This window comes from Berghia stephanieae, chromosome 4 (genome assembly GCF_034508935.2).
Source record: "Berghia stephanieae isolate SIO BIC M18660-M18661 chromosome 4, UCSD_Bste_1.3, whole genome shotgun sequence".
Taxonomy (NCBI): domain Eukaryota; kingdom Metazoa; phylum Mollusca; class Gastropoda; order Nudibranchia; family Aeolidiidae; genus Berghia; species Berghia stephanieae.
The window spans coordinates 73,883,981-73,901,060 of record NC_088363.1 but is presented as its reverse complement, the minus strand read 5'-3'; the positions used below and the strand labels follow the sequence as shown (position 1 = coordinate 73,901,060).

General features: G+C 34.0%; 1 protein-coding gene across 3 annotated transcripts in view; it reads right to left on the bottom strand.

Moving 5' to 3' along the window:
* Positions 1–1,656: 1,656 nt before the first annotated feature.
* LOC144971213 (centrosomal protein of 104 kDa-like) overlaps positions 1,657–17,080 on the bottom strand; it is a 38,926-nt gene continuing 23,502 nt past the window's right edge. The window contains exons 17-27 of one of the 3 annotated variants that reach the window (XM_078911719.1): positions 16,468–16,606; positions 15,908–16,026; positions 15,298–15,440; positions 14,997–15,088; positions 14,624–14,719; positions 9,849–9,905; positions 9,240–9,340; positions 8,514–8,622; positions 7,174–7,312; positions 6,722–6,871; positions 1,657–4,888 (exon numbers count right to left, since the gene is read on the bottom strand). In XM_078911719.1, coding sequence (XP_078767845.1) covers positions 4,806–4,888; positions 6,722–6,871; positions 7,174–7,312; positions 8,514–8,622; positions 9,240–9,340; positions 9,849–9,905; positions 14,624–14,719; positions 14,997–15,088; positions 15,298–15,440; positions 15,908–16,026; positions 16,468–16,606 — 1,228 coding nt within the window. In that variant the 3' untranslated portion in view covers positions 1,657–4,805. The remainder of the gene's footprint in view (positions 4,889–6,721; positions 6,872–7,173; positions 7,313–8,513; positions 8,623–9,239; positions 9,341–9,848; positions 9,906–14,623; positions 14,720–14,996; positions 15,089–15,297; positions 15,441–15,907; positions 16,027–16,467; positions 16,607–17,080) is intronic. The other 2 variants (XM_078911721.1, XM_078911720.1) reach the window with 2 other exon arrangements.

Genomic DNA, 17,080 nt, shown 5'->3' with positions numbered 1-17,080 from the left:
CCAATAAATATTGGTGGATTGATTGAGCTTGATATGTTTTTAACATTTATCTTGGGCAGGGGGGGTTACTGCATTTTCGACAGTGAAGTTCACTTTGGTGCCAGCAAGAAAGGAATGGATGGCGCAACATTCGCCCATGAATAAAATCAAAGATTTATTTTCAGAGCATGAGCTAACACAACACATAATGGTAATGAAAGCAGCTCATCAATCTGGAAGTAGGATTGATTGGGTCATTTCTCCTATCAGAGGTAATCACGAACAAAAAAACAGATGTTATAGACTTGGAGCCATCAGACCATAGGGGAATTTTTGTCAACCTCGATTTGTGTAAAGCTACCCCTCTAAAAAGAACAGTCGAAACGAGAGACTTTTGTAAAATGAACGTTCAAAGTTTTAAATCTAAATTCAATGAAAAAAATTCTAATGTGAAAAATATATTGGACTTCAACAGTATGGTAAATATGCTCCATTGAAAACTCGTGTCATTTCAGAAAGCCCAAACACAAACTGGTTTAACTCAGAGATAAAACGAGCCAAAATTGAGAAAAGGAAGACGAAAGAGTGGCCTCGAATTACACAAAGAAATTTATAAATCTGTAAAAAAGATGTTTTACAATTTTATAAAGATGGCCAAAAGAAATTATTACAACACTAAAATATTAAACATCAAAATTTGTAAAGAATTCTACAGCGTAACTGACAACCTACTAGGGAAACAAAAAAACTGTCAATTCCCAGTTTCAAAAAGTGATATCCTCCTTGGTGAAGTTTGCCACCTTCTTTAACAGCAAAATTACAACCATCAGGCAAAGTTTAGATAAATCAACACATTCACCACCCACCTTCAAATCTTTTCATGGAAAAGTTCTTGACTCCTTTGAACCTGCAACGAAAGAGGAAGTTCGAGAGGCCATCATGAAGAGTCATTTAAGCACTGTGATCTTGATCCCCTTCCCACATATCTGCTGAAAGAATGTCTCGATGTTGTGCTTCAAACAATTACCAAACTTAAAAATAACTCTTTCCTCTGGACTAGTCTCTGATGTGTTTCAAAATGCCATTATCAAACCCTTGAAAAAAAAGTCAGATGCGAACAGAAATGATTACACAAATTATAGTAGTCTCATTCCAGAACAAGGAACACACACATGGATTCTAGCGAATGATAAAAGGAAATGAAAGACACTGGGGAAGACCAACATTTACCCGTCCTAAGGGGACGTGATTGTATATGTATATGATCTTTAAAGGTGCGTCTTGATTTGTGTGAAAAGCTGAACCAGTATGCGTTGCAAAATTTTTTCTATTTTTGGTCATTCAAGGATACCTTCTCCAGTTTTTTCTGCCACTCATGAAAATGACGAGGACTATTCAAACTCAAAACAAAGGTAAAGACCTGGAGAAATCCATGCGTCTCAAAAGCCCATGACTGAGCCCAAGCACCACATCCTAACCTAAAGGATCATTACAAGAAAATACAGCATGATAACAAACATCAGTATTCTATGTAGAGGAGATTTTTGAGAAAACAGTATCATCTTTACCCCAACCCCCTCCCCCCCAAAAAAAAAAAAGAAAAATCCATTCTAACTCATTAGAATTCCTTTGCCCATATAATTCATTATAAATCAAACAATAGACACCATGTTAATGTTAGGTTTGAACATCTTCATATTTAATAACATTATGATGCATAATTAAAAAGCATAATTATCGCACAGTATATATTTCTTTACATAAATTATCAATTCATAGATTACTTGCCATTCATATGATTTAGCCTGATATAATAATAATAATAATAATAATAATAATGATCAAATATACATAATGTAATTCTTTATTATGATGAGATTTTATTTAATAACATTTTTTTCTATAGCTAGATTGTAGTATTTCTAGATTTATGGTTAAATGTTATTGTAAATTATAGACTAGTAAGTATATATTATAAGTGTTATTAGCATACAATAAACGAGAGGCCCACATTTAAGAATTTTGTTTGTTGATTTTGAGATTTTAACGGTGTATAAGACATTGGGATAGCCCACAGAAGTGACGATAGTTTTAGGTGAATGGGTCAAGGAAATGATACAGTTATGTTCGATTTTCAATGCATATGAACTCGGAGACAGTTAATGTGCCTCTGTATTTTTTTTTTTTTATATCATTGCTTTGCCCCCAATCTATGCCAAAAATTTTAATTTATCTGATTGGGTAGCTAGGTTTGTTAAATCTGGTGGAAAGTACTTTGCAATAGACTAGCGTCCAAAGGATAGCAAGCAATTGAAATTGTCCATTTCACGCTATAGAAATTGGGATAAACTCTGGCTCCAAGGTCCAAAGGCGCTGAAGGACTACTAAATGTCATGTTTTTATTATTGTGATGTCACCTTTTATGTTGGCCAACATGTGCTTGTATAATATATTAATATTTTATTTGTATAACATAAACAACTGTAAAATTTGTGTTTAAATATAGGGCGAATAAGAGATGATTTACAAAGAGTTCAGAGATCTCTCAAAAATTGTGCAGACACCAACTATTTAACATTCGCTGTCATTTTTGTTTGGTCATGTTTCCATAATGGAAGGGACCTTGGAGAGAAGAATATGGAGAAGATGGCAAACAAAACGCTGCATGGACAAGGAATGTAAAGGAATGGACAAGGATGGACTGCCAAACACTAATGAGGAAAGCTGAGGACAGATCTGGATGGAGGGCCCTTACTGCAAAATCATCTCTCATGTCTCTTCTGCGACCACCTCGAACAGGAGAATGAGGTAAATTTTCACTTACCAGCAGTATGAAATCACTCTTTATATACAGCAAAAATTCAGCAGGAGATTGAGAGAGAATAAGTAATAAATAACAATTTATATTAAGTAGATTCCCAATTGACATTGTATGAAAGAAATGACACCTCAGAAAACGTGATGAAGGTATCAGGGTTTTTTTTAGGCTTACCAATTTATTACCGGACTCAACAAAGAGCAAAAGATCAAAGGCCAGTTGTCAACATGAAACAACAAAACAATATGGGAAAGTATCCAACATGTTTGAATGATAAGCTGTTAGATCATATTTATTTATTTTGCAATGACAATGAAAATTGAATGTTGCATAGCTTTACAATTATCACAGATAGCTGATCCTGCAATTCCAATACTGCAATATTAGACTGATAAAACGACACGGATATTTATTTTGTTATTGAATTATTCTGTGACTCACAACCAAAAAAAATAAATGATCAGACGATAGATTAAATTAAAGTAGAAAAAAGCAAATCAGAACCTCAGTAACTCAAGCAGGGAAAAATACTTTTAAAAAAAAATAAGTTCAAAGGCCATTTCAATTCAAACAAGTTCCAATAAATCATTACAAGTTTTAATGACAAGAAAGATAATCAATAAGATTTTCCACACTCATTTGCGTTCAATTTTTCTCAATTTATCCTGGTTGAAAGTGTTTCAAATATACTCATATGAATCATATGAAGGTTAGTTAATATAGTTTTTCTTCTAGCCAGAACACTGGACAGTGGCAAAGCAAAATTAATAAAATCCAATTCCAATATAAACACAGAAGACACAAGGCTCTTCATTGTAATGATGCGCTAAATGGGTATCAACAAGGAATCAGAGTGCCGATGTCAATGTGGACACACAGCTCAAAACATGGACCACATCCTTCACGAGTGCGGACTTGGACCACATATCAGTGATATGGACCTGAGAGGCTGCACCCCTGAAGCCATCCAATGGATCCACCACTGGCGCGACACGATATGATGATGAACAAGGCTAGTTGACTTAAGTCATTGCATGAACATGTTTCTTAAAGAATTACAAACCTGCAACCTGGAATATATGGCAAGAGACAGAATATCAAAGCAAAGATCGGAAGGCTACAATAGTTTCGCACACTGCTCAAGGATTACAAACAAGTAAAATTGCAACAGAGTTATGCACAATAGTAAGACACAAGAAATCAGAATGAAGCAGTCAAGGTCTATTAATCACTTAGGATGAATAATAACGCAAGAGATAACAGATAAGAACTTGGAGGGAACTTTTTAAGTGGTTGGACACTGAATGGAATGCATGATAAAAGAATACCAAAAAAAAATGTGAAGGAAAACAGCAGATAAGAGTTTTTATTTTACTGATTAGAGCAAATCCTAGAGTGGAGTGTAACAATTCTTAAATTTCAGAGATCCTGTACTAAAAATCATTCAAAGAAAATACTCTTGACATACTGATTACAAGGAAATGACTACTTTTTGTCAAGTTGGTTTTAGTTTAACTGATGAGGGTTCGGTAGACTGTGCTTGCAGGATTTTAAAACATGATTGTCCCAATCTTTTTTGTTGTCAGTGATAATTCTTGATGTTTAAACTCATAACATTAGACCTGTTTAATCAAAAAGCACAAAAATTGGCATAATAACTACCAGACCAAACATACTCAAAATTGTTTCCCCTGTCCTCTTATTTCATATTATGCGTTTCTTATAAATTCATCAGTACAGATATAGAGAAGGGGGAGTGCTTAATGAATCGAAACCTTTAACTATAAATGGAATCAATTAATAAAAAAAAAATAGAGAACATGAATCTTATTAAAAAATAAAAAGATCTATATATCTATGAACTGTGAGATAGCACTGCAATAATGATGGCAACAAATCTAATTCCATGGTAACATCCTACAAACATTAAAAATGTTAATATTCGTAATTTCACTTGATTTTAAAAATGTAAATAGACATTTCAACTAAATAACTTAACAATGATAATTTAATGTTTTAATTCTATTTTTTTCTTCGATGGTATGCCCGTCTTTCCTCCTCTTCCTTTGGCAGCACCTGTCACTTTAGAACCTGAAAAGGAATAACGGAAATGGAAATGTAACAGTATAAATTACTACCAAAAAAGAACAACATTTTTTAAAAAAATAACCCGCTTAAATAGGCAGCAAGAAACTTGGTAGAGCAAAGGCAAAAAATCCTCACAGAAACCCTCCCCCTCACGTAAACAAGTGATTCGGTACTTTACTTCTTCTAAGGGCAATGGGCCAAATCTAGGAAATGACTTCAAGGTGTCTTTCTCCCTTTTTTTCTGATTGTTAAAGGCAACTTTCTGCTTTGGTTACTATTTTTTTTTAATCAGATAATGAAAAATAGTATAACAAATGGAAGATAATCAAACGTTTTGTTTGTTTACAGGGATTTAAGATTGCCGTGACATTTTTAGATCACCAATATATTTAATTGTGGGTGTTTGTTTGTTTTTATGGGTTTTACACCGCTTGCAACAGATTTAGGTCACTTCAGCGCCAGTAAAAAGGAAGAAAATAGGATAGTCAAAAAATGTTATAGGCCTATTTACAACACGAGGAAAAGTAAGATAAAGGGGAAGGATTCGAAAGGGAAACAGATGTAGATTCCAAGAGCCTACTATCAGTGTTCTTAGTTTGAGATCACCTAAAAGTCTCATCCAGACATAAGCACATGTCCCCACTTAGAGGATCAAACTTAAATGTTAACAAATCATTATATATGTAAAAGAAAACATAATACAGAACATAACAGAGAGATTATTTAAAAGGAAAAATATCATCTCCCATAACTAACTATACATTTGACTGTCTCCCTCACAGCCAAAGACTCTGGCAAGGGAAAACGACAAAACCAAGTAATCTTGAGACTCGATGACGTCTTCACCACACAAGCAGCTTTGAATTGCGTCATGGAATGTTCACACCATGTATGAAGCAGGAAAAATCTCTCAAGTTGTGACAGAGATGGGAATATACAGACTGCCTAAGCTTGGAGTAAGCGAAACCCACTGGATACAATCCGGACAGAAACACCTCAAGTCTGGGGAGAAGATTTTATATGCAGGGAGAGGGGTGGGATTCATACACAGGGAGTAGGAATAATCCTAAGCAAGTTTGCCCAAAAGTCACTGAGAGGATGGTAACAACACGGAGAAAGGATCATCATGACTTCCTTTACAGTATGGAGTAAGAGAACAACATGAACATTATACAGATCTATACCCCAACAAATGACAACAAACAGACGAGACAAAGATACATTTTATAGTCTGCTACAAGTCATTGATAAGTTGCCAAGGAAGGACATCAACATATTGATGGGAGATGCCAATGCTAAAGTGGGACAGGACAACGTAGGATATGAAGGTACCATATGCCATCCTGGCATGGGAGAGATGAATGACAATGGTGAGAGACTTGCAAATTTTTGTGCATTTAACAGTTTGGTGATTGGAGACACCCTTAGAAAGAATGACTCCACTATAACAAAGAAAGTATTGGACTGGAACCATAATTGCAGAAGATCAAGGGGAAGGCCACAGGGAACATAGAGAAAAGTTAAAGAAGCTGATATAAGGGAAGTGATAAGATATGGAAAGAGATAAAAACGTTAGCTCAGGATAGAGAGGGATGGAAACTGTCTATGGCCTATACCCTGACCCAGGGTGAAAAAGGCAATAATGATGATGACAAATTTCAAGTGTTTTGCAATGCAAGAAATGATATTTATTCTCCACCATAACCACGTTTGTGGTTATTAATTGAATTCCAGCACCTTGTTCATCCTGACATAATACTGTCTTGAGACGATAGGTCACATGTGACATCTTAACCAGTATCGAGCCAAACTAAATAATTTAGATTTAAATCTTACCAGCTCCACCAGCAGGTTTATTCAGAGCCAAAAGTCTTCTTGGGTTTTGCTTACAGCCTGTCCGCCCCATTAAGTGGTCTTTCCATCCATCCTCTCCTGATGGAATGTTTTCATGGCATAGTGGGCAATGATTAGTCCCTGACTTGGCAGCTGTTGGCATGGAATGCAAAATGCAAATGCAGCAAATCAATAACAGTAATAAATTTGTTTAGATAATATCAATTTCAATATTTCTGCAGAATCCCATTTCAATTTAATCTATGCCAGTCCCTTTCTTTTGGGGGTGGGGTGGGGTTGGTTTAACAATTTTTTTAAAAATGGCTCGACAGAACAATTTATTCTACTTAACATCAATTGCAACACAAATGCCCCACAGGAGATAATAATAAAGGTGATGATAATGAATATAAATGTTTGGGGTTTTTTTTTGACCTCATCAAAGAATTACTCACGGTTACAGGTTTTCTCAGCTACGTGTTGATCAAATTCTGGTTTTGGAATGGCTTCTGTGCACCGTGGACATTTGCTGAAATTGGATTTGGCCTCACACTCCGTCAATAAATGGTCTGTGTAGGTGGCGATTTCAACAACCTAATTAGAGAATGTAAACAAAAAAAAATCTAAAAAGTTGTGATTTTCACAAAGGAGACATAGACAAGAAACACACACTATCAAAAAGAAACATACCCTTTCAAATTTGTCCCATGAACTTATAACTAAACTGGCATAATATTATGTCATCAAAACTGTATCTGTTGCAACCATGAGGTTTAATTGTATCATTTGCCAATTTGATTTTCAGTTACCTATATTGGTGTGCTTAAAACTATTTGAGTAAGGGTTGGCTGGCAGATTTTTGAATGACCAAGGATTCAATTCCTTTCTTGCAACATCGGACACCATGACTTTGATATTTTATGTCACATGACTTTCTTGTGCTTTCAGTTCTATCACCTAACAGGCGTTATGTCTCTTCCTACACATTATGTGTTGGTGTTAGCTAAGGACCCGTTGTAAAGCACTTTGAGCATATTTAATGGACATTGTGCTATATAGATGCAAAGGTTTTTTATCTCTCATTTTACCAGAAAAATAAAAAAGTAGTACTTCAGAGATAAAAGGCCAAAGGACTGGATTTAAGCTGTTTCTTAGCATTACTCAGACAATATCAATTGCTTGAACTTTTAGACAAGATGCTCTTCTACCACAAAGTACTTTCTGCCAGGACTGACAAATCATGTAAACCCAAGAACTGCTGGGTACATTGAGGGGTCAGAGAGACCTCTACCACACCAAGGGTTAATATCATTCCCCTGGCTGTTGAAGCCAAATGAAGAATTGCGATCGTTTCATAGGAGATAATAGTGATAATATATATAATTTACATAGCGCATTATCTTTATGAAATTTAGCTCAAAACGATTAACACCCATTCATAAGTAATCTCATACACATACATGATTTATTTTCACATTTGAATACAATTTTTTAACGCTAACATAAGAACTCCATAAATTAAAGTCAATGATTTTTGAAAGGCAATTAACTAAGAGCCACAGGATCAATTGGATTCCACAGTTGACAATATTGTTGGAGAATGTAATTTATAAATCATATGCTCTGCTCTCTCCAAACTTTCCATACATTATTATTGTTTAAAACTGAGAAGGGTTTGAGACTGAAACGTTCCTCAAGCTGTTGTTTTCATTTTTGCATAATACTTCTATGGTCTTCAGCCCAAAGATTAAAACAAAAATATATTGGTTTTGTTATGACATCAAATATAAATCACCTGTTTGCAATTGGTGCACCGCTTTAACATTGGACAGCTCTTCCAGTAATGGACATCCAAACCTTGTTCAGTAAAACTTTCATTCTTTTCGCCACAGAAAATGCAAATACTGGAACAATGGAAAATAGAAAAACATTTGTATGATGTTATACTATAAATGGGCACAGTTTCCTCTGGCTGCAATCTAAATTTCAAAAGGCTAAACAAACAGGCGTAGATAATAAAGCTTAATAGATAAAATAAAGTCTAAAATTTTTTAATTAATATAATGAACCTTTTTAAATTTTAAATTTATTTAAAAGAATTCGCCAATTCATTAAAATGTATCTGATGGCCACATAAGTTGTAGAAGAAAGAAAATCAAATGATTATTAAAAACCAATACAACATGATAATGGAAATTAAAAACCCAAAACATTAAGATATCACGACTAATTACTATACTTATAATAATAATAATAGAATGGTGATTGTGTTGATGATGATCATGATGAGGATGATAATGATAACTTAGTATACTGAGCTTTTTCCCCTACAAATGTTTTTAAGCTACAAAGTGGCCCTCGAATATGATCTATAGACAGAACAAAATAGATATGTATGGAAGAAGGCAAATGACAAAGGAAGAGGTGATGGTGGTGAGGAACAAGACGAAGAAGAAAGGGGACTTGATCTTGATCAAGAAAGAAATATGAGGAAATATATAAAAATATATATGAAACATACTTATCAACAGTAAACATGGAAACATCATCATCATCCTTGTTTCCAGCTGCCTTTCCCTTGCCTTTGGGTTTGGCATCTGCCTTCTTTGTTCCACCTCCTGCCTACATATTCCAAAGAAAAAAAAACAGATTTCACAGTCAAGAAACCCTTCTGTTTTAAAAGATTTGAAACAAAAAAGTGAATATGATAGCTTGTATAAAAGCAGTCTTTCAGAACCATAAGGCCCATGGAGCCAGAATTTATCCCGCAAGTTGTAGCATTAAATAGACAGAAGCTGCTTGCTATCCTTTAAATTGGATGCTTATCATAAATTACTTTCAACCAGATCTGATAGGCCAAGCTACCCAATTACTGCTGTGTAGATAGTTGGTAGGGGAATGAGAAGAAAATCTTGACTACACCCAGAATTGACACCGGTCCCTTTGTGAATGAAGTACTGTAAGTGCTCTACAACTGAGCTATGGGGATCCCCATGACTGCTTAACAATTTTTTTTTTTTAAACCCAATTTAAATCATATTCTTTAAGAGCATGATCAAATACAAATTTGAAACAAAATATGACAAAGAACTTGTTAAAAAAAAAGAGCCTCAAAGAGATTCAATTTTACCTTAGCTGGTGCAGGAGCCTTCTTGGGCTCATTTTTCAACAGTGCTTGATTGACAGGCTGTCATGTGAGACAAAATTCAATGGTGAAGTTAGTAATATGTGTCTGTTTTGTAGTTCAGTGCGTTTGACATGACAAAAAGGTAACAGTGGAAATAAGATTGAAACTCGCTTCTCTTTTTGTTCTTGGAATATATGACCAAAACAAAACTTGAGTATATACTTGCTGAGAATAGATTTAACCAATGTCTTTACTTTAAGAAATTGTCAAATGTGTGAATCATGTTCACTTCTAAGAAACAATTTGATTTGGTAAATAATGTTTGCTAATGAGTACACCTAATCATAATGCTCTATGTTTGTGATAACAGAGAATTGAGGGTAAAACACATTCAATCCAGAAACAGATAAATTCAATTAATACTTAATGCCCACCACTCTGAAAATCTGGTAGAATTAGATCCAATTGCCCAATCATCATACAAGAATTATTTTAAAACCCGTATTTATATTATTTAAAAAATAATTGACCTTATTTTATGCACACATATAGACTTTATTTCTAGATCAATTTTGACTATTGATGGCTCAAAATATTAGTCTCAGTTTAACTAAGCTTCCATGGTAGTGTAATCATTCAAACAAATAAATGCCTGTCTGTGTGTAGTAAGCCTTTTAATTTTGTGATTGGTCCACATCTAATTCCAACTCACGTTTTTATTGTTTTCTACAGCAGAGAAGGGTTGCCGTGTCCATCTGCATGCACCGACAGACTTAATTACTGAATCGATTTTGATCACATAAAGCTCAAAAGAGTTGTCTTGATCTATCCTAATTTCTACGATAATACAATGAATGAATGAATGAATATGGCTGCGCTATCTCTATGGACACTTGGCGTGAATGTGTGTGTTACTTCGAATGTGTCAGTCTGTTTCTAATATCCAGTTAGTAATTTATTTCCATAAATCTCTGTCCAGTGCAAGTGTTCTTAGCTTTTAAATGTCATCATGTGTGTTAAGGTGCTGAGGCAATTGGATGTTTCCTTGTGTTGTTGAAATCAGTTCTTCAGTTGTGGTTTCTAAATATATTTTGATATTTTTTTAGACCTTGATTCGATGTTGTTGGAAGTGAAGTTGGTGTATAATAATAATAATAATAATAATAATAATAGATCTTTATTGTCCATAAATATGGCAATTTGTCATTTAGTTACACTTGTTATAATGTTAAACGATAACTAAGATTGAACAGATATTTCATCCTACTATTTCTCTCTCTATTTTCTCTCTCTCTCTCTTCTCTCTCTCTCTCTCTCTCTCTCTCTCTCTCTCTCTCTCTCTTCTCTTCTTCTCTCCTCTCTCCTCTCTTTCTTTCTTTTCTTTTCACACTGTGGCGATATACACAACATAAACATATTCATTTCGTTTTCAAATTTGTTACGATTGTGGCAATCGACACCAAAAATATTCATCATTATCATTGGTCAGTTAATCTACATTAAATAAATTAATCAGTTAATCAGTCAACGAATCAATCCTTGGTTTTTCTGTACCATATGAATATTCAAAATTTTTATTGCTGATGGAATCGAACGTTGATTATACTTTTAGTTCTACATTTATCTGACAAACTTCTCCCAGATGGTAAAAGACTAAATTCATGGTATTAAATATTGTTTTTATTTTGTAATGAGAATGCTTTCCTTTCTATTGTTTCATGAATTCTTTCTACTCCATCAAGAGGATGTTATTATTTTTGATGCCTCTTGATAGATTTTGAAATTTTTGATTTATCTTTAAGTCGGCATCTCCAAACCATATGGTGCAGCCAAACGCAATTACACTTTTAATCAGTGAGTCATAAACTCTTAACATAGTTTTCTTCCTTACTTGAAATGTTCTCAATTTCCTTAGGATGTATAATCTTTGGCAACTTTCTTAGATATTATATTAATATGTTGAGAGAAATTGAGGGAACTATCAATGGTTATTCCTAAATATTTAAATAGTCAACTATCTCAACATCATCTTTACCGATCGCCACACACTTTAAGTCGTTTTTATTTTTTACACCAAACACCTGTTCTTTCGTTTTTTCAACATTTAATTCAAGCTGATTTTGTTTACACCAATCGGTGAATATATTTATTTGTTTGAAATAATTCTTTTCGGTAACTTTATCTTTTAATAAGCCAAGAATAGCAGTATCATCTGCATATTTCACTATAAAACAATTTTCAAAGGATGGTCTGCAGTCGTTGGTGTATAAGATGTACAGGATTGGGGAACTCACACAGCCTTGGGGACATCCGTTCGACAACGTTCTTTTGTTGGAGATATGTTCACCCAATTTTACACATTGCGGTCTATGGGTCAGAAACTCTTTATACCATTTAATAAGGTAGTTTGGAATATCCATGCTGCACAACTTTTGAAGCAAAATATCTGTGTTCATGGCATTAAAAGCTGACGAAAAGTCGACAAACAGGATTCTGGCGTAATTCGAGGGTGTTTGGTCAAGGTGTTTCGAGATCAAATTTGTGGCGGTTAATAGTGCGTCTTCAACACTGAGATGTTGCTGGTATGCAAATTGGTACGGATCTAGCAATTTCAGGTCATAACATTTTTGTATGCCCTCTGTATTTGACTCCTTGCTTGAAGTAATCATCCATTGAGGTTTGAGCTGGAATATTTTCATCTCGTCTGAGTATGTGTCCGAACAGTTTCTATCTTTGTTTCTTTATCCGCGTACTGACTGGTTGCACTCTGCATCTGTCATATACATCCTGTTTAGTACCTTCAAAAGCTTCGTTCTGCAGATTGTATCAAAGGCAGAGCTCATGCCAATGCTCAATATATAGAACTCTTCTTTGTATTTTTCAGTTCTGGCTTTCAACCATCTATGAGCTCATACAATGTCACTGGTACTCCTATCTTTTCTGAATCCGCTCTGTGTCAAAGACAGATATTCCTCCACCTTTGATCTTATTCTGTTGAGTGTTATTATGACAATTCAATAATTGAAATAAATAAGTGCCTGTGCATAATAAGCCCTTTTTTTATTTGCAAAATTTCTCCACATGTTCAAAAGACTAAAAATATATCTGTTGCAACAAGAAATCAACTTTGCTGGAGTATGCCAACGCCCCTGTCCAGTGCAAGTGTTCTTAGCTTTTAAATGTCATCATGTGTGTTAAGGTGCTGAGGCAATTGGATGTTTCCTTGTGTTGTTGAAATCAGTTCTTCAGTTGTGGTTTCTAAATATATTTTGATATTTTTTTAGACCTTGATTCGATGTTGTTGGAAGTGAAGTTGGTGTATGCCCTCTGTATTTGACTCCTTGCTTGAAGTAATCATCCATTGAGGTTTGAGCTGGAATATTTTCATCTCGTCTGAGCATGTGTCCGAAAAGTTTCTATCTTTGTTTCTTTATCCGCGTACTGACTGGTTGCACTCTGCATCTGTCATATACATCCTGTTTAGTACCTTCAAAAGTTTCGTTCTGCAGATTGTATCAAAGGCAGAGCTCATGCCAATGCTCAATATAGTGAACTCTTCTTTGTATTTTTCAGTTCTGGCTTTCAACCATCTATGAGCTCATACAATGTCACTGGTACTCCTATCTTTTCTGAATCCGCTCTGTGTCAAAGACAGATATTCCTCCACCTTTGATCTTATTCTGTTGAGTGTTATTATGACAATTCAATAATTGAAATAAATAAGTGCCTGTGCATAATAAGCCCTTTTTTTATTTGCAAAATTTCTCCACATGTTCAAAAGACTAAAAATATATCTGTTGCAACAAGAAATCAACTTTGCTGGAGTATGTCAACGCCCCCCCCCCCCCCCCCCCAAAAAAAAAATTTAAAAAAATAAAAAAATAAAAAAAACAATACAATAATGGTGGCCTGATGTTATTGTTATTCTAGGTTAATCCCTGACAATGACAGGCAAGTTACCACTAGCATTGATCAGATCCAAGTTGATTAAAAGGATTGATTAGTGACATTCACCGTGATGTGTGAAGGTTAAAACGTGCATTAACAAAAGGGGAAAAAAAACGAAAACAAAAACAAACGTATCACTATTTAAAAGTTCAATGCACATCAACATAAAATTGAAAGTGAGAGTATTTAATGGTTTACTTTTAAAAATCTGAATTATCTTTTTCAATATTATTCAAATACTGTGTTTCCTACAATGAGAGCAGATTATATTTTGACAATAAGTGGATTGAACTTTATAAGTCAGAGATACAAACTTGAAACCATGAGACAGTGTTATCCGAACAAAGCAGAAAGAAAATTACAAGAAAAAAAATCACTTGAAAAAATGAACCTCTCTTAACTGGGAATCGTAACACAGACCACATGATTACCAGTTAGGCATGCTACCATTGGACTAGAAGTAGAAGTTACAGAAAATGACCAAATGTTTAAATTCTTCAAAAAGAGAATGCATGTTTTGCTGTAAATTTTTTTTTTCACTTAGTCTGGCACTATCTCATACATATATTTCCAGAATTTTAACATGGACCTGTACTTGCGCCCAAACTTTTTTAGAATTAAGAGACAAGATTAATATGTAATCAGGAAAGAAATCATAAGCATCTCCAAACATTTAAATACTGCTCCAAGAGGACTCTATCTAATGGGATAAAATATAAACAAGATCTTCATAAATAATTTATAATTGAGCATGAGATGTGCAAAAAGGTAAACTCAGTGTAGTATCAAGGAACAATTCGAGATAACGAGTTACTGTAATGTTAACTTACAGCTTTTCCAGCATTCATATCCCTAAGTTGTTGCAATTGCTTCTGTAATGCATCGATTTCTGCCTGCTTCTTGCTCTCGTCTTCAGCTTTCTTTTTCTGGTGGCAAATTGTTTTTTTTTAAAAGGAAAGATAATAAAATTAACAAAAGAAATGGAACCCTAATAAAACTATTCTAATGTATGTAAATTTGCACATTACAACTTACAATAGATTGATCATTTCAAAATTTAGAGTAACTGCTTATTGCAAGAAATAGTCTATATAATTTTATTGAGACAAATATCTTGCAAAAAGTAAATACATTTATAAGATTGTATTTGCGAAATTTACTGGAAAAATGAATTTAGTCAAGTTAAGTTAGTGTCTGCCTCACTTTCAAATCAGCCTTGCTTGGTTTGCCATCAACCTTGTCAAAATATTCAAACAACTGTCTCCACAATGTATTTTTACGATTCTTTTCATCATCTGAGAATATAAGGGGATAAAAATATGAAAACAAAAAAAATGTATTGAAGATAGATAAATCATTATAAATTGACCAAATATCCACCACAAGCTCTTTTGTAAATCTTAAACTTATTCCACTATTATCTGTCTGAATGTCTTTTCCAAAAGTTCCATTCTATCTACTCGGGTAATCAAGAATATAACTAAATGGAAAAAAATTACTCAACCTGGTGGGAGATAGTCCTTGACTGGGGCCCCGTGATCCTTGTACATTTGTTTGATAAGCCTCTCAGTAACATCCCTGACCTCGCCTGCATTATGCTGCAAAGCCTGCACATTGAAGTTCATCACATTGTCCATTGTAAGGCCACTTGAATTTAAAGAAAAAATATAAATCATAAAAAATTTATCTCTTTATAAAACGGTTATGGCATTGAATAATATGGATACACGTAGTGCTATACCCATCTTTAAAATATGTTCTGGATGACAATGCTTTAGATTTAGGACTTCAGTGTAAAAAAAAAATATAATTCTGGGAAAATCATTTTGGGAGAAAATGATAACCTTGACATTTTATAATATTCTCATGACAAAGGTTAGATGATATAAAACAACCTGACCTGAAAGACAATTTAATCCCCTAAATAAGACAGGTTATGTTTGAATGATCTTTTAACCCTCTCAATCTACTTTTTATCCCTGAATTTTGCTCCATATTCAAGAGTAATTAAGGAGTAAAATGATTGGGGGAAAAAATGAAGAGGAAACTCATAAGAAAACAACAACAACAACAAAAACCCCTGAAAATATAAAAAATGATCTAAAATCACAAACTTCTTTAGTCCAAACTTGGCATAGAGAGACTCCACCACCTCACATCTACTCTGGGCATGCCTTGGTCCCAGATTTAGTTTAAAGGGTTTCACACACTCATGAGGTACTGCATGGGTAGGCTGGTAGAGATAATGAAGAAAAAATGTCTTCATTGTTAAAGATATCTAAATCTTTTAAACTAGCGTAAACAAATGATTTTCTATGTTTTGTAGTCATGCAAGCAGTATGGAATTGTATTTTTTTTAAAATCATGGATGAGTTAAAATACTTTTCAGAAATATATATGATCTGGAACTGATATCAGAAGACACAAAACAGGTTTTGACAATAGTGCCAAACTTTCCGATTCAAGAGTTGTCTTGTCTGCATTCAAACTAAGCTATCTATTCTGTGTGATGGAAGAGAATCGTTCAAATGTAAGAATGACATCAACATTTAAGCTATTTAGAATATGAACAAAATTACTTTACATTGTCGGGTTATTAAAAATTAGAATTTTAACATTGGTCATGAAAAAGACTTGAATTTTTTTCTTGCTACCGCTTATCTATCAAACAAACCTTAACTTCTGGAAAGTTGGCCATTTCCAATACAAAATTCTTGGCATCATCCCTGTTTCTAACAGCTGTATCTCCAGCTTTGTGCAAAAGATTTGAAATGCTCCGTTCTACAGCTGTTGATATATCTGCCTTGGCCAATCTAATGAAAAGAAAAAGCAATCAATCAATCGTGACAATACAATAGATTTGACCTCTACATTTAAATAGGTTAAAAGTCTTAACATTTTATCGCTATCAAACGCACAGACTGTACCCATAACAATTTGCAAAATAGCTTCTGCTCCTCTCTTGTGAGTATAAAAGAAAATGAATAAAAACAAAGAAAATAATGGCTACTGCAAAGTGGACATGTAAAGCACAATTTCCAGCACCCTAACAAGGTATTTTTGTATGGAATGTACAAACAAAAGTGATGTGGGAAAGGGAAATGGATATGAAGGATACTAAGATGTTATTTCAAAGCCCTTAATCATAATAGTAGAAAACTATAATAACATGTTTTAAGCTTCTGCATAATAAAAATGTTTTGCGCATTTTGCTACCGAATAAAATATAAGCATCTGCTTAGCAAATTTTTTTCAGAATAGAACTTGTAGTTAATTGGGGTAGTTAA